Genomic DNA, 27,225 nt, shown 5'->3' with positions numbered 1-27,225 from the left:
TGATCGACACATGCCGTGAAATTATCCGACGTGACATGCTTGGGTGAAGTGGATTAACAAGACTTCCCTCCTCCCCTAAATTAAATGGTGTTGATGTTCAGTTTGAGTTCCCCCCCCCTTTTTTTTTGGGGGGGGGAGGGAGGTAAGGTTGTTGGCCAATGTCGTTCTTACATAAATTCCATTGCCAAGGTAGAAATAGTTGCGATAATGAATTTCTGGAACACTTGTTTTGTAAACAGGATGTCTAAGTTATCCCTTAAAAGAAGATTAAAAGTAATAGATAATAGTAACGGAGTAAAAAGATGTTAGCTAAAATAGCTAATGCTTTTTTTGTGATTATTTATGACAGTGGCCTCGTTAGGTCAGCGCTAAAGCTGCATGCTTAGTTCATTTCAGTTGTGTGCTAATTACGCGTTTTCCCGAAATGAACCCGTACGCCCTACGGATGTTTGCATTGTAATGTCCCTCACCCTCGAACACTCTAGCACAAAAGAACAAATCGAGGTATAAATGAATAAAAACAAACAGCGTAAATCAAACGCATAGCGTAACTGATCCTTTTGGTAGACGGCAGCAATAAATGTTTTTTAAGGTCGCTATCACAATATCTAGAGTGGGAGGTAACCTAACGTATGCTGTTTATGGTAAACGTGAGGAGGGGAGATGAGAGAAAAGGGGAAGGGAGGAAACGGGGAGGAAAGAGAGAGACGGTGGAAAGAGAAAGAAAATAAGAAGGAACCGAGAGCAAGAGAGAGTCACTTAGCGCGCTTTCTCTTGTATTTAAGTTAAAGACCGAACATAGCATAGCGGCTCGTACGTGTTACAGGAGACAAAAGACAACAAACATGTCGGAATGGTAGAAGTGCTTGTGTATCGAGTTTGCGCTCTTCCGCAACGCCACCTCATTGAGGTGTAACGTTTATAGTCTTCCTTGAGGCAGCTCTTCTGCCTCAGTGGGCTGAGCAAGCGTGCGCGATAGGCGCGTGTTGTGATAGGTGGCGCGCGCATCTCCAGCACGTGACATACTGTCTGTTTTGAAGTCGTTTCGAGTGCAGCGCGGGCCTTTTAATTCTGTCAGAACTACACGTCTGTGATAACAAAAATAGTCAGTAACTACCCCCAGAATCTCCTCTTCTTCCAATCACACGTCCGGCGTTACTTAAGAAATTGTGTGCTTTCACTCGTTTAATCAGCTGAGCGCGCAGCAGTCAGCAGACACGCGCTCATGCACGGCAAATGTATCACGCCAATTCTGCAATTATTGTTCGCATGCTTACACTCGGATCTCTTCTTGAAAACAGGGTGAAAAACACCTCTGTGACCAGTGAAACACCATGTGTTCATTTGTTAAGATAATTATATTTTCCTTTATCAAGCACCACATCTCGCCTCACCTCTCTACCCGAGCATTGTCCAGTCCGCTCGCTCTTTTCTATACAGCAATGGACAAGAAATAGAGGATATTTTTTTCTTTGAACTGGGTGCTTGATAAATTTTATGGCCTGCGAGCTAATTTCGAATTTAAATGACCAACAGTTATCACCTTTAACAACGATCACGAGACAATATGTAGTAGAATTGTCAAACAGCGACGTACAAATCTACTTATGATCGGACAGATCGACCAACAATCCGACTGACAGACAGGAGAGGGATAAGAGGGACAGAGGCAAAAAAGAAGCCGAGAAAATGTTGAAGATTATTTTTAGTTCCCTGTTTGAATTCAATCTTTTTTTTAAAGTCGGGGTCGCACGTGCTCAACATACACAAACAGTCACCTGTGTATTTCTCTTCTCTCTGCTCGACTGCGCGCGGGCCTGCGCAGACTACTGCGCAAACCTTCCGTCTGAGCGGGCACTCGGGAGTGGAAAAGTGTTTGTCTGGAGAATTTGATTTCTTCTTCGTGTGGAACGACAAGTTTTGCGACCACTTCTCGTATTTGTGCACATGTCGGAACATGTTGGAGCCATGTCGGGAGGGCTGGAAGGGGCGGAAAAGGATGGGTTGAATGTTTGGAGAAGGGTGTTGATGAAGGAGCAACAAGCGTGCAGTTTTTTCTGTTTTTTCCCCCGCACCTGGTGGCTCTGTGGCGTCACTAGCTCTGTACCCGCTTGCCGGCATAGCGTAACCTTCTGCTGTGGTGATAATTGATGCTTGCGCTATGATGACCAATTAAAAAGACAATAAAATAACATTAGTGACAGAACTGGTAACAATATTCCCTTTATTATTTTATTTGTTGTACACCAATTTATTACGCTCTCTTTATATATACCCATTGCTTTGTTATTGGTGATAATGTGTCCTTTATCGTACTATGGATATTACAGACTTACTACTATTTTTATACATCTTTTATTATCCTTTATATACGTAAATAAATGCATTAATAGGCTTATTAGTCGGCATTGATGCTGTAATCTTTTTTTAATAGAAACATCAAATGTATAATGTATATAATAAAATGAACTAAAAGCCCTCAGGAAAAAAAACTTTGGCAGGCTGGCTAAAGCGGTTGCTATTCTGCCAAAGGTTTAAGCATCTCCTCCCACCTCATTTCCTGGGTGTAGATTTCACCCGCCAAACGTTCGTCAGTTTGTAGCAGACGACACCAGTGCGGAGTTTGCACCGAAGTGAACTGATCCGTTGTCGTAGCATAGGGCGATTCCTGCATCTAAAGCCGGCTTGCCCTTCTTGTCATGCCCAAGTTTGTATACTTTCCCCAGGGGTAGGGGTAACTTGCGCGGACCATCTTCCGGGTGGGTCTACCTTGGGCAAGCAAACACACCCAGCCGGTAGCAGGCCTCTCACTGGTAATCACAATAATTCTGGGTAATCTCCACCGATCGTTTGGCCTTCAATTGCGATAAGGCAACTGTGGCTCGTCGCATGGAGTAATAATAGTTTATCAATAGGTCCTCCTCCGCGCATATTGTATGGCCTGAACCATTCAAGAGACGCCCACTCGTCGGCAAGTCGCTATTCGTGATATGCATCGGGGTGCTGATTCGACAGAAGGTGTTCGGTCTCTATCTTCACTTTATTCATCTTAGTTTGGAAGATATGGGCTGTTGATTAAATCATCATCATCAATCATCATCAATCATCATCATCAACATCATTTGATCAAACAAATGTAAACTATTCTTCATGTTCGGAAAAACGGATAGTAGCTACAATTTCAAAGGAGTGGAGGGTTTTTTTGGGTGTTTTTTGTAGAAAATGTACCTCTAGTTAAAAAAAGGTTTTGATCTTTTGGCTGTTGGGGAGAGTGAGGTGTTGGGGACTGAACAAACCTTTGAGGCCAATTTTGGTGATGGCGGTATCCCTTAACACCTTCTTTCCCCATATTTTCCCTATACTGTACCTTCAAAATATAAAATATAAAGAGAAAAAGAATTCACTGTAGTGCTTCTTTGCCAGATCCTACATTTAAAGCACTTCGCTGAGTAAAATAATGCGAAGCCACTATGACACTTCTCGTAGAAGATTTCACGCTTTCAAATTGTCCTGCAAAGACTCAGCCTATAGCTTCCTGTATAAGATTATATATCTCGTACCCAATTTTTATCGTGTTAAATCACCTTAACATGGCGTCAAGCAAGCCATCACAGTAAAACACGTGTACCAAAATTAAAAATGGCTTGCAGATGTAGTCGCTAAATGCAAATACGCGTTTTTCACATTTCAATATTGTATTTGTTTCCATTACTTGGCGGTCTCCGATTCCGCCTGGACCTATTTGTAGCGAGGTAGACAGACATAAAGAAAGCTGCGAGCCGTGTTTTTGTGGGAACATTTTAAAGCATGAAATCTATTAAACGCAGAGAAGTAGAACTCTGAACTTGAAAACGCACAATGCGATGACGTCAGAACGCCTTCCTCCACAGTTTGTGATGATGTCAGAGCCCCTTCGTGCACAGCGCGTGCCTATGCCATAACGTCTTCATGCACACTCGCGGGTGCCACCTTCCTTGTACATGCCGCGCAGAACTACGTATTTTCGTTTCGCCACGCCGAGGTAACTCCTCTGCGACTGCACGCAATGTTATCGCAGAAAGCGGTAGGTCCCGACCACAGGGTGCCGGAAAGAGGCGATTAGAAAAGCCAGATAGACTCCGCTGTTCCGACTAGCTTGTCAGGAATCCATCCATCTATTCGAATGTGTGAAGATGAATGTCTCTCACTGGAAGCTGGCACTTTTTGCGATGAAGAACTACGGTTAACAGAGTGCGATCCACACTGAGAATACCAGGAAGATGACCTGTAATGTTTACTAAGCGCAAATCTATAAATCCTAAGGCTGTTCCAATAAGCGAAAAATATATAAAAATGAAAATACAAGAAGTGACCTCTTCCATTTCATCATCATCGTCGTCGTCGTCGCTACCAACACCACAATAATACTTGAGTCATCTTTTAAGTATGAAATTATTTTCACCGTTGTTATTACTTTAATATGAAGTGATATTCTCTTCGTTGCCGCAACTGGAGCGAACCGCACGTGCAAGCGCACATGAGAGAGGAGCTCCACATGGGCGTCTTGATCTGATTTACATGAAATGTTTTGAGTTTTTTTTTTTGTTTTTTAAATATTTTTTTGCTCGGTAGCTCTGACGCGGCACTTCAATGTTTTGATATCAAGCTTCCGGCCTTGCGCCTGGGAGTCAACGACAGAGGCAGATAACTGCAGTCTCCCGCCCTTCTTTCCTTCGTCCCCTCCCTAGATGAAGCATATCACACAATTTCTCTTAAAGTCACTTTTCACCTCGTTCCAGGCACATACGGACCTGCGGGAATCATCAAGTGTGCATTTCATATTACAACCCACCCTGAACCCCTTTCCCTACAACTCTCACACACAAGTACATCTAATTAGAGTTGCAGACGATGCTGTGTAATAGTACATACACCTTCGCTTCCCCGCGGATCTGGAGATAACCAAGTTTCTAAAACAAACAGTTTTCTTAGCGGACCTGGAGGTATGATTAGGCAACTCTTCAATTCAGACCACGATTCTGGTCTATAGTTGGCACCAGTATTCGTGTTTTAGTGTATATGATAATAGACATCTATGCAGCTGCATAGTTACATGACTTTGTTTAGAAACATGTAAAGCCTTCTGATTAGCTCATTGGCAAATAAGTAACTTCCAGTTTTAATGGTAATCACATACCCTAACAGCAAAGATCTCCGAGTAATTGTGTTGAAAGAGGTATTCGCTGCAATAAAAGCTGACAATGTACTGGTCAGTGTCAAACATTATTTACTTTCTTAAAATTAACCAGAATAGAAATAACCATATAAATCTGTGTAAAATACTAGACTTGTATGACTTTCCGTGTTACGAGACTATATGAGGCGTGTTTTAAATGTCTAACTTTCCTCGGCCATAATTTTCACAACTATTCTGGGTGTAAAATAGATGAAGTGCACATAGGAAGTACATTTTGCATTTTAATTACATCGCCTCTAGATGCATGTGTGTGTGAGAGAGAGAGAATGTAAATGTGACGTAGTGTTTTGACACCTGAGGTGTGTGGAACAGTACACATTTAAATCTCACTCGTCCGGTCACTCCATATATGTCTATATACACACATTAATAAATAAAATAAATCGTTTTGATAAGGAACGATATATTCAGACGATAAACTCCCTATCCTAGATAATACAAAATTAAATTCCCAACCGCGAATGGTGGGCTCAAAATTCTTGTGATCATATTCTGTCTTACAAACATTTTCTGCCCGAAGAACACTCTTTCTCAACGATATTCTCTTTCTTACATTCACCCATCAGTTACTTCATTAAACAACAGGTTTGGGGCTTAAAAGCTTAAAGATACGCCTCCGATCGGGGGAGAGAGAAGCGTACTTCATGCAGAAGCTACATAAGAACAATGGTCACGTGTGAGTTACATTTTTAAAACTGTCGTGCCTTGTTTTGTAATTACACCGAAATCGACGTGACGTCACAGAGTTTAAAGTTAGTTTTAAAGCACCTTTTTATTCGTCTCCAGCCAAACTCTTTGTCTTTCATACTAAAGATATTCTACTCGATTTCTTGTAGGGTGAGGGATAATGGGGCTGGGGCCGGGGGGCAAGAGGGGTCATAGTCGACCACATGTTCTCGTGAGAAGCCAGTTAAGTTCTGCAATCTGGGTGTTAACGTTATCAGCTCACTTCACCCACAAATCAACGATAACTTCTAGGTTGTATGGGCATGGGGTAGGGGTGGAGATGAGAAGGGGGCCCAGACATGTTGTGTAAATAGCCATGGCGAGTTAGAAAATGTACCTCAAATAGGCTATTGCTGTTACCCGGCGAAAGTGTACCCTCCTCCCAGATGAGGGAGAAAACCTTAGAAACGGTTGGAAGAACATGTACCTAATACAAGCATTTCTCCTTGCATCTCAGTATCAGGTTGCGTTGCTGGCGTGGAGGAAAAGCCAGAGAGCTGACCTTGCCTTGTTTGTTGCTGCCACCGCCAATTATTATCCTGGGGCGCGACATACCTAGAACCAGATGTAGGCGAAGCGGTTGACGGTCCTGTCACCATACAGCTGCTAATCCTGCAATTTGTGCCACTCCTGCAATCAGGCCTCCGTTTGTCGCCAGACTCTGCTTGCAGCGCGTCTCGCTGTTCGCACGCACTGGAAATCCGCGGCAAGGGACCAAACAGCCCAATCATTCACACGAGACGCCAAAAGTCTGTCAACAGTAGTCCCAGTGTACTGTATGTGCACATTGACCCTTGCGGGTGCGTCAGATGTTCATTCGAATGCTGTTGAGAAGGGACCCCTTTGTCTGGGTCTGACGCCTGCTCACTCTGGGACAAACGTTTTGTTGGTATAGGTCTTCAGAGAATATCAATGAATTTAATAATAATTTAATACAGAAATGTTTTCAATATAAAATGGATTTTTTTTAATATGTGAAATACTTTAGGCACAATAAAGATATACTTGACACTGCCAAAAACTGCCTCCATTTCATTTTGCTCATTGGACGTTTTCTTCTTCTACATTTTACACGTAAAATATTTATCCTTGGCTCAAAGCTCTCGTCGATTATGTAGAATGAACATAAACATAAGAACAAAATGTAGAGACAGCACGAAAGTTTTCTTGAAAGACTAGTTAAAAGTTAACGATAGGCCAATTACGCTTGCGCATCCAACCTTAGCTTCACATAAAAATATTAAACTTACAACCAGACGTCCTGCAACCACAGCCAGAACTCCCTCAAACGGTATAGGACATATAATCTGCAAAGGGGAGTTAACAGTGTTAGGATCGGATTATTTACCAATATGAATTTGTAAGTGGAAGCTTTTAAAATATACCACAAAAACTTGTCTCCACTCATTGTCATACGAGACTGGCTTACCAGTCAAAATAGTTTCTAAATTGTACTCCTCACTTGTCTTTACTCTTTACAAAAGATTATCTCCTCTTTGAATATTCTGTCTCAACGAGAAAAAGACAATGCATCTAGTTTTGCTGTACAAGTTTCTTAGTGTTATGGAAAGAACTGTAACTAATCTTATAAACATGTTTTTAAATTTACTTTTTCTGAAAAACTGACTTGATTTAGTGTGAATGACAATACAGATAGTGTTCGAGTTGCAACAGGTTATATATATATAAACACCTATCAAATGGGAAAATACAAACCCTATGCTCATGTATGTTTTAAATTGTGTAATATCAACCACACTAGACAGACATAATACAGACATAATTTTCTTGCTCGTTTAGCCATGAATGATCTTTTTTGAAACATTTTTAGATACACTCTCCCTTAACATTAGATCTGTCAAGCTTTTTATGGACGTTTAAAATAGTAACTATATTTTGAATGAATGTATTGTTGTTCCTTTCAATAATCACTCTTGCATTTGCGTAATAATAATAACAACATAATTAAGTTCATTTATATAGCACTATATCCATTCTTTTGAGCAAGCTCATGGCTACTTACAAATAATAATCACTATAAAATAATAATGATAGGGAGAAACTGAAGACGCCAACCAAAGCGACAGAAAAGAAACAACAATGACAATTTTTTTCTATTAATGAGATGTAAAGTAATAATACTAATATTAATACTACTAATAATAAATACAAAACTTTTATAGCGCATACTCACACTCCTAAGGAAACATGGACAGCATAAGAGGGATAGAAAAAAAAATAACATAGGAGCTATAAAAGAATAAACAACCGTACTAAACAAAAAATAAAATCAAATACAGAAAACGAAAAGAGGAACCAAATAACAATAACAAAAGAGCTGAGAGTAGCATGATATTCCAAAAGGAAGGGTGTGAAAAGGTAGCAAAAAATAAATCAAAAAACGCTCTTTTCGATTTAGCACTCTCCCTTTACGGGGCAGAATAAGCTAAGTAATTAATTAATAAAAGGAATGAGTAGTAATAAACGTAAGGTAAGATATCAAAGGAGAGGGAAATTTGTTGTTTGTGTTGAACGTCGTGCCAGCAACTATGGCTATATCACGGCGACAAACGACAGTGGAGGGTGAATATGTAATAAGTTGTAGTTTGAATAGGGGATAAAACGTGGAACAGGAAAAAAGTGAGGTTCTGTCTGAATAACAACTGACTCGACGCAGTACTCCACAATCCAGCAAGTCTATGAAATAAAAATAATTACGGTAAAGAAATCCGGTAGACAGAAGAAAACGGACGACCAGATCACGACTATCCCACAAAAATGTACAGCCTGGATCACATGTTTCACCGTCCGAGAGTTTAGATCTGCAGTTGCTTATGTCGAGGAAGTCATTAGAAAAAAAAAACCAGATCAAAAATACCGAGTATAAATCTTTCTGTAGGTCAAACAAGCTGTAGACGTGGGGTCAAGCACAAACAAGAAATTGGACAGACGAAAATGGCGACCGTCAAAGAAAGGACTGCGCTGGCCAACCGATCACCTGTTGATCCCGTAAAAGTGAAACAAATTGTCACGACCACGAAACACAGTCCACCGCATTTACAGGATCCCTACATGTCAAACAATGTACTCCAAAATCAAAATTAACTCACCAAAAAAATCCGGAGAAAGCCGGAGAACTAGTCTCGTCGAACCGGTAAGGTGAAGGGACATCACTCTCACCAATAACTTTATCGTCAAAGAAATTTCGGTCTGTATGACAGATTCTGCAGTCAAAGTGCACAAAGCGTGCACCATTTATAATCCTTAGTAGATAGTCTTCCTGAGTTTCGAGTAATCTTTACACTGAAGACCACGAATTAATTCATCTTGACTCTTAAGCGTTCTTTATTTCACAAGATGACATGCAGATGTGGGGTTCTCCTTTGTTCGTGCTGAAGCTTGATATGCATGCATCTTACTTTATTTTCTGATGCGTGTGTGTGTGAGTGAAATCCTTCAATGTTTAGTAGCAGAATACTGCATAAGCAGCGTCGTTTTGTAGAATGCAGCCCTATACCTGCGACATGTGTTGGTTATGTGAAACAGCTATTTAGAAGGTAAAGTTTTAGGTTGATAGTTTGTTCTTCAGCTGCATTCTTTCTACGTTTCAAGTTGTTTATATAAACATCTTTTCATTTGGCCTCTTTTAGTACTTTCTCTTCCTAGCGGTTAACTGTTTAGTGATGTATTTGCATAAAGATGTAAAATATTTATCAACTGGTCTTCTTCTATTCAGATATCAAACTGTTTTTTCCGGAAAGCTTCAGGCATAAAATTCACCACTAAAAGTAAATATCTTAGTAATGCTGGTCTATTTCTCTGGGATATAAAACAGGAAAAACTTGTTTAAAGGTAAGTTTAATTCAAATAACCAATTATTGTGTATGCGGGCCTTCAATACTTTAAGATTTCAACAATCTTATTATATTCCATAACACACAAAGTTCACAAAAATATTCACTCTGTTCTTGAATTAATCTGCGTTCGCAATTCGAGTAGCCATTGTCTTTTGCCGCCGCAATCAGGCACTCTCTCAGGGATGTCAGAAGTAGTGGCGAAGCCCGAACTCCCCACCCACCCGCTTCTCTTTCCTCAACTCCCCCGACTGTGTATGAAGACAATATGCCAGTCTTTCTGAAATCACAGTGCTAATTCTCGCTTGTAGGCTGCTAATGCAGTACACTTGCACGACCGCGCCGTCTCTCCACAGACCTCGACAGCCCTAATCCTCCCCCACCGAGGGGCGTCCCCCCCCACCCTCGCACCTAGACTCAAACCCGAGGACGAGGTGTTCGTGGCGTGTAGGTTCAAGGACAAAAGTTCAGATAACTTGTTTTTTTTTTCCTTTGTCTCTGTAGGCTGAGTTTACACCAACGACGACAACAGCAGCAATAAAATAATAACAGTAAACAAAATCAGTAATAAAGGAACATCCTTCCCCCCCCCTTCCCACAAACTTTCACGAAAGTACCCACGTATGTCCGCACCCACTCATGCACGTGCATGTACACATACAGTCTCGTCTCAAAGGAAAGCTTTTGGCAATGGCTGTGCTGTGACGATTTCTTTTACAAATGGATCTCCAGATAAGCGCTTTCAATAGATGGATAAATACAAAATGAAACATAAAAATAATAAATGGAGCTAGAACGCCAAATCCTCTTTCAAATTTCGGTGGTGCATCAGAATTGATTTCTCTTTCGTGCCTGACTGATGTGTAACTTGTTTTATGCTAAGGACTTGCAAATTTTCTCGCTCTCTTTTGTTTATGATTTTTTTTTCCTAAGGTGAAGAAGGCAGCAGCGCAGAACCCAGACAAACAAACCACAGCACTGGTGCGCTCCCTTCCACCTCCGCAGCGCTCCATGCATCCCGGGATCGGGTATCACAAATATCTTTGGCGAAAGTTCAGCCAGAGATTCCTGTTTCGGCTGCAGATTGAAGGGAGAATCTTATCTGAGATCATATCCTTCCCTTGATCGAGGCCTGATGTCAAAACAAGGGTCATATCCACGATCCATTCCAGTTTCTGAAGCCTGACACACGAGATCGCCCAGGAGGCGCGTGTCTCTGTTCTCTAAGAGCTTTCAGTAGCTGCAGCTTTCGTCCGCCTAGTCCCTGATTTTTTGCATTCGAGTAAAGTGAAAATAAAGGTCCTTGAAGGATTTTAGTAAGCTCATTTGCTTGTTTGTATCCATTTTATGAAGAAATTCATCATCAGTAGCAATATTGTTCGCTCGCTCATTCATAGATGAAACAGACAAAGAAAGTTAAGCGATCATAAATGTTAAAGAATGTATATGCACATCACATTTACTCAAAGTCTAGCCTTTCGTTCCAAAACTAAACTTAAAACTAGCTTCAATTTAGTTGAAAATTAATCTACAAGCTTCCGATACTGCAAATACAACGACATCAACAGCCACTACAGTGACGAGGATAACTGTGGTGTTGCTGCTTCTGAAAATGTCTTCTAGTGTTGACGTTTGATGTTTTCCTTTTTTCCTCCCTGAGATGACAGAAGAATTCTTAATGGGGAAAAAGTTGTTCTGACTTGTAACCTTTGGTGCTATGGTAACTATATTTTTTTAAGTGTAAAATTTACTCCAGATGGAATGAAAACTACTGGCGGATGGGTTGAAAGTAACTTTTGTGACCGTTCAAAAGCTCCTCTGCGTTTCATGTACACTTGCAACTGTTCGGGTGAGAGGTGAAGGAGGCAGATCTGCAAATCTTTTGTCTGTTTTCATTTTGGACAGACAACATTAGGAGAGGCAAAACAAACAGTTTGAGGAATGTTGGACTTGTGTAGCCTCCCCATACTTGGCGCACTTACACCCAGGAAAGCGTCTGTATCCTTGTGTGGACTCAGTAAGCGAGATAAATTGAGTTAGTTGCTCCTGCTGTTGGCCTGGAGTTCTGTTTAGCTCTGTGTGTGTGTGTGAGAGAGAGAGAGAGAAATAGTAAAAGAAAAAAATACACTTAGACAAAAGTGAAGGAGAGAGAAAGAGAAAGAAAGAAAGAAATGGAGATTAATGCTCTCTTAACGAATATGAGGTGTCCTTAATGATCCTTAAAATGGACTTCGGACCTAGGCAAGAGCAGGCGGCCTGAGAGATGCTTACATCCTGTGGTCGGGTAGCCAGCAGACTTCTCGCTAGTTAACGGCCGTTCCTGTCGTTATGGCTACAGCAGGCTGGGTTCGCCGTGCAGCTGGGCGGTGCAAGCAGGAGGCGGACAGAACCTCTCGACTGGAGATGTTGTTGCAATACAAAAGAGAAAGCCACGGGGAGAGGGGGTGGGGGTGAAGATGATTGACAGTCAAAGAGGTGGAGCTACGCCGGTCTTGCAGAACTCTCTGGCATCCCGTTGGCTGCTGGCACCCCGACCATGTGCGTGCTATGTGGAGATGATGGAACTGTTGCGAGGTAAAATTTCTGCAAGTCTATCTGAAAGCTATTTAGACATGTGTCTGCGGTGTCGAGTGTGTCAGTCTCTGAGGTGACTGGAGGCAGCAAAACTTTACTTTTCTCTACCTCCTTTTTTTCTCTCTCTCTTTCTAATGGAAGTTTAACATTAAACAATAGAGGCAGCTGCAATCGAAAGATATCGGAATAAGAACTTAGGAGGATAACAGTTTCCAACGTCGATGATTGCTCTGCTATGCTCTTGGGGATTACATCACAGAAAAAAGGTGACTAGCTGACTGTCCATCTTTGACAACAATTGTTCTCCCTCTTCGAACTGTGATCAGGTATGCTTACTTACTGCGATTCCTCGAAGCAGAAAATACTCCGTACTAGCCAACAGAAGAAGAGAAAATATTTGTCGCGTTTTTCTGTTTACCTGTCATTTAGTGCTTAATAAGCTTACCGATCAGTGATATCCTTTCAACTCATCAGGTTGTGGAAGGAACCACAAAACAATTTTTAAGTTAGACACGCGTTTGTTTTAGTCGGCACTGGGCCCTGACAAGTTTTTAAAACAATTTATTTTTTCCTCCATTATTATATTGCGAGAGACATTCTTTCAAACTCCTTAGCACCCGTGGAAAGATACTCTACAGTGTGACAATGATTCTGAACACGACCCCGGTGACAAACCAAAGGGACTACATCCAGTCGCTCTCATCCGCGGCCTCGGCTGGGGCTCAGTACTCGGGTGACACCCAGTACCAATGCCAGTCTTACTCGGAGGACCCGTACTTGTACCCATCGCACTTCTTCGGCACTACGGCTGACGTCTGCGACACGTGGACCAACCATCGTTTCTTTGTAAACGGCGACACCACTACCGCGCCCCTCCCAGATTCCTTGTCCCCTGCTGACCCTGTGAGCGGTCACTGCGGAGGGGGAGCGGCGGGAGGGGACAGCGGACAATATTATTCCCACGAGTGTGAGCATCATCAGCATCATCATCGTCATTATAATCATCACCAGCAACACGAACACCAGGCAGTGCATCAGCATACCCACCACCATCATCACCAACCACAGCAGCAACTACATTTTCATGGCTACAACGGCCTGACGACGCAGGCTGACCTGCAGATCCACCAGGGGGCGTGTGCTTCGTTGGAGAGCGCATGTTCGGCGGGGGAGGGTCAGGAGCTGAGGCTGCTGGTCACGATGGGCGAGGCGGACAGGCAGGCCGACAAACGCGACTTGCACGGTCAAGCCGCCTTCATCAACGATGCTGCACGGGCCGGAGCCACAGAACGAGAACGCACGCGCATGCACATGCTTAACGACGCCTTCGACGAACTGAGGAAGGTGGGATCTCTGTCTTTTTTATTGCCCTAAGATTATATATTGATAATTTCTTTTTTCTTATATGAGATTAAGTCTCTACTGGTATTATCTTTTCCTTATAAAATTCTTGTTTTTCTTTTTTTCCCATTCCCTGGTCCGTGTTCTTCCCTTGAAGGTGAGTACACACCCATGAAACAGAACAAGGCAATAAAGAAAATCAGAAATTACAAGGAATATGTTGCCTGGAGCAAACGCTTGAGATTATTAAGTTGGCATTTTCTTGTTCTGCTCTTATCTCATTCACGTCGCATTGCTTTCCAAGGGATTTAGAGATAAAAGAAGGGAAGGGGGATGTGGGTTAAAGTTCAAGCTGTGTGAGTGGATGAATATTTTTTTTTTCCTCTTGTGTGTTCTCTTCAGCTTCTGCATTCTATCCGAAAACGTTTCACAGAGAAGTGAGAAAAAGAGAAAGGAGAAATGTGTGACGTAAATCGTCCTTTAATACCATCTCTTCCCCTCCCCTCACACTCGCACCATCCACCTGCAAAGAACAAGAAATTTAAAAAAGTGAATACTTTCCTAAAAGGTGTGATATATTGCTAATCTCTGTGTACACGCGAAAGAGGAAGAAAATCAATCATAGAAAAAAAGTAAAAATTGTTTTATTTGTGGCAGTGATTTTTTTACAAGTCTATTTGTCACCAAATCTTTTACAAGTCATGTTGACTGGGACGCTTCCCTTCTCCACAGGTGGTGCCCAAATCGAACTTGAGCGAGCACCAGAAGCTGTCCAAGATCGCCACGCTGCGCCTAGCTATTCACTACATCTCGGCCCTCACGGCCACACTCAAGTCCACTGGCGCCCCCATACAGCCCGTGCAGGCGCTAGGGGTGGGGGACAGGAGGGGACGGAGACGTGGGCGGGGTGGTCGGAAGAGGAAGGCCGTGGATGGGGGCAAGATCCGCTTGGAGGCGCCCACCTCTTCCTCTTCCTCCTCCTCCTCGATGTCACCTGGTGGCGATGCTGCTGCCGCGAATGTTCGTGGTGTGGCAAGAGTTAATGGGACGCCCCCTGCCTTCCCGGGAGTCCTGTCCGTGCGACACTCGGACCTGTGCATGGCCTCCACTGACAGCAGCGGAAAAGGACGAAATTCCCTTGGTTTTCAGGTCTGTGGCTGCGCAGATTCAAGCGGTGCAGATGACGTTACATCCGGGGTGGCAAACAGCGGCCAATGCAGTCAGTTTTACCACCAAGGGGTGAGACCGCCTCGGCATGCTTCTGTCTCACCTGCAGGGTCCGCCCACGGGCCGCCCTACTCCTCCGAGTGCGGCCCGACCGAGGGGAGGTTCACGCCTGACCAGTGCAACCTCGGGGGGTTTGGAACTTCGGAGGCAGCCTCACCTCCAAAGAACGCTGCATGTAGAGAGTATAGTGTGCACGGTGAAGGGATGCTGAGTGCAACGGATTTCTACTCCAGGCAGCCGAACTTTCGTGTTATGTAACGATTAGCCCCTCGACTATCCCCTAGTTCCAATAGTTTGCACAGATGCAATGATTGCCAAGAAAAACTTTTACCATACATATCTCTGAATTTCCCCCAAACTTTATCAACAACCCCATTAGAAAAAGAAGGAGTTGATGATGACGACAGCGGCGATGATGATGAAAATGAAGACTGCCACGATGATGAATATGGTGGATATTTTTCTGAAGTTATTTTGCATGCCACGATGGATGATGATAGTTTTTTTTCATCAACAAGATGTTAATCTCTTGTATTTCAAATCTTGAAAAAAAACTTAATTCACGAAAAACAGAAAAGCGAATGATGCTTGTTTCCGGAACTTTTCCGGACATTTATACCCCATTACCATTAAACCTGTTTTCATTGTAATACGGAGAAGTGCCTGTCAGCTTGTTGTTAAAATGTGTCATAAATATTCATATGCATGGAAAACTACTTGTACAAAAATTATTTATATATAACAAGTAAGTCATAATTATTTTTAAACCTCTTATTACATGTTAGAAATACTATTACCTTATAATGTTTATTATCCTCAATCACAATATGCAAAAATAAAATTTTATTACAAACATTCTTCCTGTTTCTTGTGTTTATGGTGATAATATATAGCATTTACTCTAAGACAGCGTTTATTGAATTATTTCTGTGCCGAAAGTAAAAAATTAAAAAAGAAGAAAGCAAGAAATTAAGAAAGAAAAGAAAGAGTAAAAAAAGCAAAAGGAAAGTTCTTAAGATATATAAACAAGAAAGACAAGCTGAACTACTTCTTTTCTTTACAAAATATCAGACTGTTTATAAAAAAATTCTTTGATTCACTTTATATAAATATATTTCAGTTTAAATTATTGTCTGTCAATTTCCAATATCAACTTTTCTCAACTACCTTTTGACTTTGCATGTTGTAGTGCTTCACACGGATTGATGGAAGACATTCTTCTGGGCCATTTCTAACAAACAACATTACTTTTGTCAGCATATCGAATATTTTTTATTATATTTTAAAAAAAAAAGAAGTTATAAGGGTCATAATAGAGAAACTTCTAACATTCTCACAAAATGGCTGTTAAAAGTTGAAGATACTTTTGTACGACGATTTGATAAAATTTATGGAAACTTGCTGATAATAAATTTAAATCAATATTCTTCTTTCTTCTCACCTCTATCCCCTCTCCCGCCCTCATTGTTGGGCCTCTACTAGATAATCTTTCTCTCTTAAACTCTCACTTTTCTCATTTAATCTCTTTTTCATTCTATTTTCTCTCCTCCTTTTCTGTCACTCTCTCTCTCTCTTTAGTGTCTGTCTTTGTGTGCAAGTTTATGTGTGTGTGTGTGAGTGTGTGGGGGGGTGCGTGCGTGCTTGTCAAACTGAATGAGTTATTTCTTCCCGTCTGTCATTTCCATTTCAATTGAGATAGTCGCGCTATCCAGACACACACTCACCGGACATCTAGTTGTCCTCTTATCCCTACGATTTTTACAAAATATGTAATAACCTTCTCCGTGTAGTATACTATACGCACAGGTATATATGGATGTGCTCAACGATACTTCCAGACCTACAAAGCAGGCCCAGTTAAGTCAGAAAAACGATCGGCTCCAGAATACCTACAACAGAAAGAGGTCAAACCTGTAATGACAGATGTCCACAGATAAGTCTAATTAACATACGGTCCCAGCTCGCTCATTACTTGTAGTCTTGTCAACGTAAACACGCCTCTGTGTGTGTGTTTTTAACGATTAAGCACCAGTGCTACATATGGACCACCAACCTCACTGCCATGAATAAATTTTCTTGCGAATCAAGCAATACTTCCACAAATGTTTTCGTGGGATTATATCAGTTTTGTGTTTTCGTCTGCATGAAGGTACACGTCACATGCACCACCTAGAAAATTCTCATTCTTAGTCGCTCGCTTGTTTGTTTTGATAGCCTAGTTGTACTCTTTAGGGAATGTGATCCACAATTGTAACAGTGGGAATTTGCTATGTGAAAGGAAAGTGCCAACGTCAGAACATGTTGTTTAAATAGCAGGAAAACCAGATGCGGGGTTCCTTAATACTCCTTCAGTGAATCTGTTTGTCAGTTTGTTAGCCTATCTGTCTCCCAGCCCACTTGTCTGGCATAAAAGACCACACAAAGCTCCTGCTCAAATATACACAAGTAATCTGTTTTTAATGTAGCTTGCCCCACAATAAATGATAAGCAATCCAAACTATCAAAAAGCTAAAAATTTCTCATTCATTATGTAACCATTTCCTTTTCTGGTATTTCTAAAATATTTAAAATGATAACACAGCTGGCAGAGCCCGCGTTTGGAATAGTGTTGAACCTATGTTTGACTCACTTCTAACAGCTAATATACTTCGTAAAAGCCACTGTTTATTTTCCCGAGACCCTTGAAATTATACAGAGCACAAACGAAGATGGAGTGATACAACTGAAATCGGAGGAGAAAGTCACATGCGCCTAAATTCATTGCGATGCTCGTATTTCAAAGAGACTGAGACCACGCAGCCATGTGTGAGAAAGCGTTGGCGCTGTCGTCAAGGATCGCTAAAGAGAAACGGCTGGAAGTTTTTATGAAGGACATCTGTGAAAGATGTGAAACACGCGTGAGTAAAGGTTATAATTACAAGAAATAGTTTGTAACTAAATATATATGAATGTAATATATTAATATATCTACAGGATCAGCTCCAGCCACATTCGCACAATATGGCGTCCAGCGAGAAGTTCACTGCTCTTTGTGACGCCATGAAACTTTCGAACTACGGGAGTATCGAAGGAGTTTGAGATAACAGGTGCTTTATTGCACTGTCATACCTTCCCGTGAGCAGACAGGCAAAGAAAACCCTTTTTTTTTTTTTTTAGAAAAAAACAACCAGTGACGGTAATGATGTGCACTTCCCCCACTTTAAAGTAGATTTTATTCACCCACAAAAAGCAAGCACACACACACACACATTTTCTTTTTTGTAAAGTTCCACGAGCTTCCCCATAGGGTCGAGATATGGCGCTATATTTTAACTGTATTATTATTATTATTGTTGTTGTTGTTGTCGTCGTCGTCGTTGTTGTTGTTGTTGTTGTTGTTGTTGTTGTTGCTGCACTACTACAAAAGCCAAACATACCGAGGATTTAGAGACACGGCAACAAACACGATTTCGGAGCAAGGAGAAAATTAGTTTGAACATTTGGCTTGAAGATGTGTTTCGAACGAACTTCTTGAGAACATGAGGTTGGCACCGAGGAGTCATTAGTAAACATGATATAAGACAATTTACAATGTGCAATTTTTTCTGTACATTGTTTGTCCACAGTTATCTGGAACACAGTGAAGTCTAGGTTTCCTAGTTGAGCACTAAGACTTTATTGTATTCTGGGTAGAAACAGTTTATTGACGCAAGTATTTCGAAAGTAAACAGACGGAGATAAACTGGAACACAGCGGCATGGCACATTTTATGTTAAATCCGAAAAAGTAGAAGTTTCACGGTGTTCGCTGGACTTGAGAACTGTAGATTGTTCCTTGTGTCTTTTGGAGAATCGTGTGGAAGCTTTCCGCATTTCTCCACAAATCACCATAACTGCATGGGTATGGAGAGTCCGAGAGAATGTCCAAAAACCGCGCCAACCCGTGTCTCGAACCAGCGATCTTTGCTCCGAGTTTGGGCGTACTAAAACCGATGTCACGGTGGCTCCGTGGGAATTTGTGTTTTTACTGTTACAACAAAGAAACATAGAAATGTGTTGAAGGCCAATTATGCAACGAATTTTTGTAACAACAAACAATGCGGGAAACGAAATCGCTAATGTGCGAATATCTGGTGGCCAGCAGAACTGGCTTCGACTGATGCAGAACACAATAGTAATTATAAATAAATTAAAAACTAGTTGTCAGCTGCGTGGTGCAGCCGCACTTTCTGGAGGCAGTAGTAGGCTTTCTATTCACGATCTAATAAAGACAAGTCCTGTTAGCAAGCTTATTTTAGGCCCTCCTCCCTCTCACCACCACCACCTACCACCTACCACCATCCCCGAACAACCAGCATTCTCTCTTTTTTTTTCTCTGTCTCTCTGTGTGTTCGCTAACTTGTTTGCATACATTCGTGTATGAACTTGTATGTGTATGGATGTGTAAATATATGTTCGTATGGAATGTATAGAAACCAAACTCCGTGATATATGTATGTGTTTTGTGTTTGTTTATGCGAAGATGCGAACCCCTTGAAAACGCCCTAGTTTAGGAAACGCTTGGAAAGGTCAAACAGATGTGCGTGTGTGCGTGCGTGTGCGCTGTGTGACTTTTTCAAGCGTTGTATAAACTATGGCACAGAATCTTAGAGCGAACAAATTAGTTAAAACATCGGTCTTGTCTCAGGAAGGCGAATAACTCATTAATCAAAGCATCGGTCTTATCTCGCTCCAAGGCTCGCCCAGAACTGTACAAATACAGATGTAACTGCATTTGAAAAGCAAAATGTCGGCTGTGTGAGATTATCTACTCTAGATGAACATCTAAATTAATATTATTTATTCTGGATGAATATCTAGGAGTAATATCATCTACTTATTTGGTTCTTCTTTGCTTTTTCTGTATTTGATTTGATTATTCGTCAGTACTGTTGTTTATTCTTTTTAAGTTCATATGTTATTTGTTTGTTTTCCTGTCCCTCATATGCTGTCTGTGTTTCGTTCTTGTTTTTAGGCACTAAGAGTATGTTCCTTAGGAGTGTGAGTTGCGCTTTACAAATTTTGCAATTATTATTATTCTAGATAGACATCTAATATCATCTACTTGAGCTGAACACTTAAATTAATATCGTCTATTTTAGATGAACATCTAGAGTAATTTTATCTACTCAAGATCATCAGCAACAGCACACTCACATAATTAAAGAGAAACAGCATGTACTCTATGTTACAGTCCGCGGATTTAGCTCATGTAAGGATATAATTGCTAATTAATATACACCAATGGAAAGCGATTTCCCTCAGCAAGACACACACTTCAATTTGTCATCTAAGTGCAATGAATTAACGGCATGTGTCAGGAGCAGAAAAGGCTGTTCAAATGAATACCAAACTGTGCATGAACTTTGCCTAACTTCAAAACTAAAAACTTCTCAGATCGGCCACGAGCTCAAATCACAGAATTTATTTGACTGTTGAGAGTGGAGTAAGAAATGGAGGAGGGGAAAAGAGATTATTAAATAACCAGACGCAGGAAGAGTCAGAGTCCCTGACGCCACTGCTTTATTCTCACACTGATAAGCTAATGGACTGACGGCGGTAGGAGCGCCAGGTCTGAGGCCAGAAGGGAATCTACCAATGACACTGGATCGCTGTTTTCTCACAGTGTGAAATTCGAACACCTGCTTCATACCACTTGCTTCACTTAAAATCAGCATTACCTCCCTTGCGATGTGGGAGGGGTAGGGAGGAGGTCTCTGAAAAGGTCTAGCCCATCGACATCTTGTCTGGAAAAAAGATCCCCGTCTTAAATTCACCGTACGATCTGTGCTGTGCTCCTGAGACAGGTGGGATGACTGCAAAGGAAATTCCTTTACCCCATCAAGCTCCCCCAACTCCCCCTCCCCATACACACACGCTACCAACCCGAACGTTCTGTTACTTCGAGTCAATAAAAACGGAGGATAACATTTTACCGTGTCGACAGGCGGGGAAACCAGACGCTTCTTGGTGGTGTATACCACACACATACTCACATACACGTGCGAACACACACGTTCTCGCGCTAACACACTCACAAATGAAGAGGTTTTTTTAAAATTTTAAATGTAAATTTTATTGAAATGACAATAGACCATAGAGTCTCACCCGGACCATGGGGAACAAATGTGCAATCAAACAGAAAAATGTTAATTAAAATTACAATTTTAGACAAACATCAGCATTGCAAATACATACTTTTACGTTACCAAAGGTAAGACAGTGGGAGAGCTTGCACCAGACGTTAACTATACATATCTAGGTTCACCAAGTCATTAGAGACTAGAAATTATACCTCTCCCAATTGACTTTAACAGACGATTTAAATAATCAGAAAATAAATAAATAAAAGCGATCTTTGCCTGGGCTGATATATGCTGCCATGCCAATCCTGGTACCAACTGTCAACAAACCTAGAGAGGAAGGGAGAAAGAGAGCGAGAGAAAGGGATGTAAATAAGGGGCAGAGAGAACAGAGGTATGCGTGAGAGTAAAAAAAAAAACAAAACTGTGTTATGACAAGAAATCTCTGACATCCACTCTAGAGGACTTGATATTAGTTCGAAATCCTGAATTTTACGATGGTATAAATAAAAACGAAAATAAAAACAGTGGTGAAGGGTGGGAGCTGTCAAAATGGTATTCAAGTAAAAAGTGACAAAATAACACCCGTGTAATAACCAAGCTCGGATAAAGCCGAAGCGACTACCGGATCCCTTGTAAATCCCTTCTTGATTGTGTCCTTCTGTGGCAAGATTTTGTTTTGGGTGACGTGCATTTTCAATCCATGTTGGGTTTTTTTTAAATCCCATCCATTCATCAGAAGCTGTGCAGCTAAAAAAGATATTACCGGCTCCGGCCTGTGATCCCAGAACGCCATAAAACAAAATGTCACTTTGACCCGACAAAAACACACGTCTGGAGCTAAAGTTTGCTAGCTCACGAATTAAATTAAAAATCTGGTCTAGTCCTGAGATAATCCATTAAGCCGGCTCCCCCTGCGATCGCGCGTGCCTCGGGCAAGGAGACAGCCAATCAGATGTCCCCTCGCTGAATACAGTGCTGCCGCCATGCGGAGCCCTGCTGCGTTACACGAGTCAATTAGCAAAGTCACAAGACGACTTGCAAGGCACTGCTTTGGCGTTTGACACTTAACGATTACCGAAACATTGCTGTAAAAATGTTGTTTTAAAACAAACCTGATCCCAGCGCAGGTGGTAAAGTTCCTCTTCTTTTTTAAACCCGTAGTTACTTGTGCGAAGTTCAGAACCAGTCGCAAATGAACCCAGCGCATCTGTTGGAGTAGCGTCCCTTGTTTGTATGTTTCTGCTATCCCATTTTCTTCCAGTCATTCCTCCTAAGTTGCAGGCGGCTCGCGCGTTTAAAACCCGTCGAGAACAAATATTTTGACAAACCAAGAAAGCCTTTTTTGTAAAGAAAAACACTTTTCTTTTTCTGTGACCAATTCGGTGCCTGGTGCTGAATGTATTAAGTCGCCTCCACTAAGTCCGACGTCCTACGCCCAGAAAATCGTATGCGAAAAACAAGTCCCTCGAGGGACTGTAAATTTACTTTTTTCCCCGTTTGTAATGATCGTGTGCAGTCATAAATGATTTCGTGAGGCGCCGCACATGCGCGAGAGCTGTTCCCCTTCCATTCTCCCGCCCTCATTCCCCATCCCCCACCCCCGCGCCCATCTTTTCAAGACCTATGTACACAAGGTCTCCACAAAGCTTACAAAATGTCCTGGGGCTTGAGTGATTCCGCAAAGCTAGCGCGGATAGGGGGAAAGATGAACGGAGAATGTTTGCCATAGATTAGGAGTAACAAGCAGCATGTTTATTTTTGAAAACTGCGTTTTCAAACATCAAATGACAGCTTGTCTCGTGGCTACGTCATCATTTTCCACGAAACCTGCGGTATCCATCCACTGATTCAACAAAAACCATTGGCCTGCAGACGGGATTCTGCCTTTGCACTCAGCATCTCTGTAAAACGAAAGGCGAGAGACGCTCTTCGCAGGTGACAAAAATAACACAGAGGTATATTAACAACAGTCTGTGAAGCAGATTATAATACATGTTTAAAATAACACAGAGCTATATTAACAACAGTCTGTTAAGCAGCTTGTCATACATTTAAAAAAATATCTAAAATACAAGCATAACCCATATATTTATTTCGGTGGAAATGTATGTGGTTCTAAATTTCACGCATAATATTTGTCGTTTCACGGTATAAACCAATTACTTGGAGCGACTGAGCGAATGACTGGAGACAGGAGAAAAAAGCAAGAAGTAAAGACAAATTTACATCTTTGTACAAATTTCATATACATTTCTTTCACGTGTTGTAAGGATCAAGATGTTAGGGGCATTCTGGGAATGAGCGTTTTCACTCACTCACCAAAATACAAAGTTTGTAATGGCGTTTCTATTGCTCGAGCTGTGGGAAGACTACGAAAACCCCCGACTGCTTTAGTCGTTCAGCAACACCATTGCGGGCGCATTGGGAGTATTTGCAGTGTTAGGCAAGGTCGACAAGATCCCGTTGGCTGGGATGCTGAGTGCTCCCGTGTATTGTCTGACACTGACAGCGGATACCCCTGTTTCGCACGGTTTCTGAAACTCTCGATTCTAACACCAAACACGTTCAGATACGACAGGATAGATACATTCTGCCACCCACACTCTCGACAGTGGCCTACGTTCGAGATAAAAACACGAATAAAAATCTGAGTATAGGAGATAAATATAATATCCAAACTTCTTCAACAAAAAAATGATTAAACTATTTTACAGACACATTTAAAACATTAAGACACATTCAAAAATTGTAATCCCCCACCCTTACAGATAAAAGTCCATGTCTTTGGAGGCACTCCTGTTGAAAGCCTTCTCTGAAGCCTCATCCGTCAGGTTCGGAGCTCCAACATAAAAAGAAAACAGACACAGCAGTATTCCTCCCAGTGGCTGCCCCTCTGGAGGCCTAGGAAAATCCAGCGTACCAAGTACGAAAAAAACAAATTAAAGGGGAAAAATTCTGGACAGAAAATTCTTTAAAAAGTCTTTAAAATCTAACAATCCTTAAGCTTTAAACTTACGATACCACAAATCAAATATTCCGAATTAATAAGTTACATTCAGCCAATTACATCATAGGAAGAGAACAATAATTAATCTATGCGACTCACAAAAATCCCACTGAAAACTTACAGACTCAAAATGACTCAAAGATTTGCTGACTCAAAACAAAAACTAACTCAGACTCACCTCAACAGATTTTTAAAAGATATCCACTCTTATAATAAGTCTGGTAAGAATTTACAAATCAAGTCTGGTCAGACTTCGCGTTCTGACCTTCATATATATATATAGGAACACCGAGGAAACCGCCAGGTTCTCCGAGCCGGCAAGAGGGAGACTTCGCCAGAACGAAACACAAAACATTAGAAAAATTCATTTCTGGTCTCAGCCCTAACTTTCACATTTATACTAGTGAAGCCTTTCAATGACACTGCAACAACAACAACAACAACAACAACAACAACAACAACAACAAAACACAACATCAGGAGACACACCCAAGCAAATCATTCGTCATCCGCCGACCTTTTCCCTTTCCGTCCGAATTATTTAATTAGCAGAATTTTGACGACTACCCAACAGACCGTGTTAAACGTACACTTTTTGTTTATCACAGTGCATGAAAAATGCGTTTCAAATATTTGCCCCAAAAATATATCATTGCCACGGGCCATCGGAGTCAAAGACACCTTTTCCCCTCAAAGAGAGTCAGCTAGCTGGCATATAGTGTCACGCCTCGGTGCGAAGGGCGAAAAAACAATTTTTGGCCTTCATCGTGGTGGGCTTAGACGAACATACCACGGGTAGATGGCGTTGGTGAATCGTACAATGCCATCCAGTTTTGCATTTCCATGTTCCCACGTTTTGCCATGTGATCAGTCACGCACCAGCGGACGCCCGTCAGCAATCTGCTGCAGCATGTTGAAGCAGAAGGCTTGCAGTTCCCAGCCTGCAGCATCCCCTTGGGACAATTGCTCTCGCCCGTCGCACTGGTTCCGCAGCAAGGTGCCGATATGGTCATTGACGTTTGCAGACTCCACCTACCGGGTATCACCTCCACTTCATCGTCTTTGCCAAGGGAAGGCTACTCCATTCACAAGCCTCGCCTCGGACGATTTCCTGGTTGATGCGAGTGGTCCCCCGGGGACACGTGCTGTTTTGCTGATTGAAAGTTCATGCCTAAACACTTGTTACTCGTCGTCTTGTGTGTGGGATTTTCTTTAATTTCTTTTATAGCTGACGTATGTTGGATTTTCTGCCTTTAAAAAAAAAAAGTAGCTGCGATGGGCCAAGCTAAAGGAGAGAAAGGTCAAAAAAGTTGCGAAAACTTGCAAAGTCTCTCACGATGCCTGTATTACGCAACATTACAACTTGATTTGTGTACGCTGGCCGAATTCTCACACTGTGACTGAGTGATCAATCTTAAGGGCTCCACTCGTTTTTTAAAGCCACTATCGCACATTACACAAGCAAATTTTTATATGTGCGTGGGTGTGTGAAGTCTCTTTCCAGAAGTTAAAGATGAATAAACCTCTCTTTTCTCTTTTGTGTGAATAGTAATCTGATAAACGTATGTCTTAAAGCGTTAATTTCCAAAAACAAGAAAGGGTTAAATATTACAATTATTTACCATTGAGTAGGACATCTGTTTGCATGCTATATAAATAAAATGTGCTAAAATAAACAAACATTTTGTTGAATGTAAATTTCACATATAATTTTTCCACGCTCATGACATTAGTCCTGCAAGGAAAGTAGAAACACTATGTATGTATGATTTAGTGGTTGAGAGGGCACTTTAGTCAATCCTATGTCAGTGAGAGAATGATCGAGCGAGTGACTGAGAGAAAATGAATGAATGAATGCATCTACCTCATATTTAGGAGTAAGAGGGCCGCAGTCGCAACTGATGTACACAAGTGATGACACCCTAAGTTCGCCAGGTACAGCTGAAAGCAATTATTTCGAAAATTCAAAGCTAAAGAGTCTCGCATGCATCGCACAGTGTTCATCGCTCTGGAATCTGTCATCGGCCGGCAGAACGGAAGCCACCCGAGCCTGTATGCACAGGCACCAGCCTTGAGCATTAATTTTGCGGCACGTGCACGCTTCCATGGGTCCTGAACGCTTTTTCATGACAGCGCGCCAGATATTGAAGCGAATTCTTTTTGATCTGCGGTCACGGACCTGGATTTATTTTTCCACAACAAGATGTCGGAACGGAAGGGTCGCGCAAGGTGCAGCCTGCACCCTCTCGCTGTTGGCTCGTTTCAGCGACTCACTCCTCCGGAAAGGTGGCGGGGTGCGACACACCCGGTGTACCAGGTCTACAGGCAGGCGGAGACTCATTGTACCTAATGCTACTTAATATTCCTGCTTGAAGGGCTGAGCCCCTCGTCCTGCGCCGAGCACTCAGAGCCATCAGACGCCTTTCTGTAGGTTTATTAGCTGTCGAGTCGACTTGCCTCGTGCAGAATAGTCAGGCGGAAGCTACCTATATCAACTTAGATAAGAAAAGGTAGGAAATATTGAAGACAAGTACTTCACCACCCGCTTTCTGATGTGGTGTGGCTTGGACAGGACAGTGCAGCAATTAAGTGTTAGAACCAGTCCAGTTGATTGCAATACGTTCATTTCCCGCGACCGTCATTGAAAAAACGTAAAGCACAACAAGATCTTAAAAAAAAAAAATTAAAAAAGGGAAGGTTAAGGGCAAAGGTTTGTTTCTACAACTTTGAGGCTACCTCTTCGTTTCATAATTTCAGTGCATTGAGTTCATCCTTTTAGCTTCTTGGCTGGTCTTTAAATAAATGGCTAATTGTTAACTCATATGGCTAAACCAATCGTCACACACCCATGTGCAATTAAAAAAACAACAAAGACATCAATAAATAATTCTATAATAAAATAAACGGGTATTTAAAATGGTTACAAAGTTGATGAAAATTCTTTACTAGCTTTGAAACTTAAACAACTCAGAAAGGAACGGATAAGAAACGAACGAAAATGACATTTGCTTTTATGTGTTACTGTGTCAGCCTTTCCTCAAACTCCATGTGGAGGAAATATGCTCACTTGTGTGTGGACTTTTTTTTTTTTTTTTTGATTCACCGCATTAAAGTTACTGCTATTTGTATCCCCCTCAAAACTACCAGCGTTTTGTTT

General features: G+C 41.7%; 1 protein-coding gene and 1 long non-coding RNA gene across 3 annotated transcripts; one reads left to right on the top strand and one right to left on the bottom strand.

Moving 5' to 3' along the window:
- Window positions 1-1,058: 1,058 nt before the first annotated feature.
- On the bottom strand, window positions 1,059-8,923 carry LOC112576367. Of its 2 annotated transcripts, none has more exons than XR_003101814.1 (5): window positions 8,681-8,923; window positions 7,213-7,269; window positions 6,300-6,831; window positions 2,553-3,068; window positions 1,059-2,159 (listed from the first exon to the last, which is right to left on the bottom strand). It is a non-coding gene; the product is annotated as an uncharacterized LOC112576367 (long non-coding RNA). The 2 variants fall into 2 exon arrangements; XR_003101811.1 differs by having other exon boundaries at window positions 1,063-2,159; window positions 6,390-6,831.
- A 3,327-nt stretch (window positions 8,924-12,250) lies between these two features.
- LOC112577415 lies at window positions 12,251-15,798 on the top strand. The gene is made up of 2 exons (XM_025260482.1): window positions 12,251-13,734; window positions 14,464-15,798. The coding sequence occupies exons 1-2, from the start codon at window positions 13,036-13,038 to the stop codon at window positions 15,214-15,216; spliced, it is 1,452 nt and encodes a 483-aa protein (XP_025116267.1). The 5' UTR covers window positions 12,251-13,035; the 3' UTR covers window positions 15,217-15,798.
- The last annotated feature ends 11,427 nt before the right edge of the window (window positions 15,799-27,225 follow it).

This window comes from Pomacea canaliculata, linkage group LG1 (assembly GCF_003073045.1).
Source record: "Pomacea canaliculata isolate SZHN2017 linkage group LG1, ASM307304v1, whole genome shotgun sequence".
Taxonomy (NCBI): Eukaryota; Metazoa; Mollusca; class Gastropoda; order Architaenioglossa; family Ampullariidae; genus Pomacea; species Pomacea canaliculata.
This window is presented reverse-complemented; position numbering and strand designations above follow the sequence as displayed.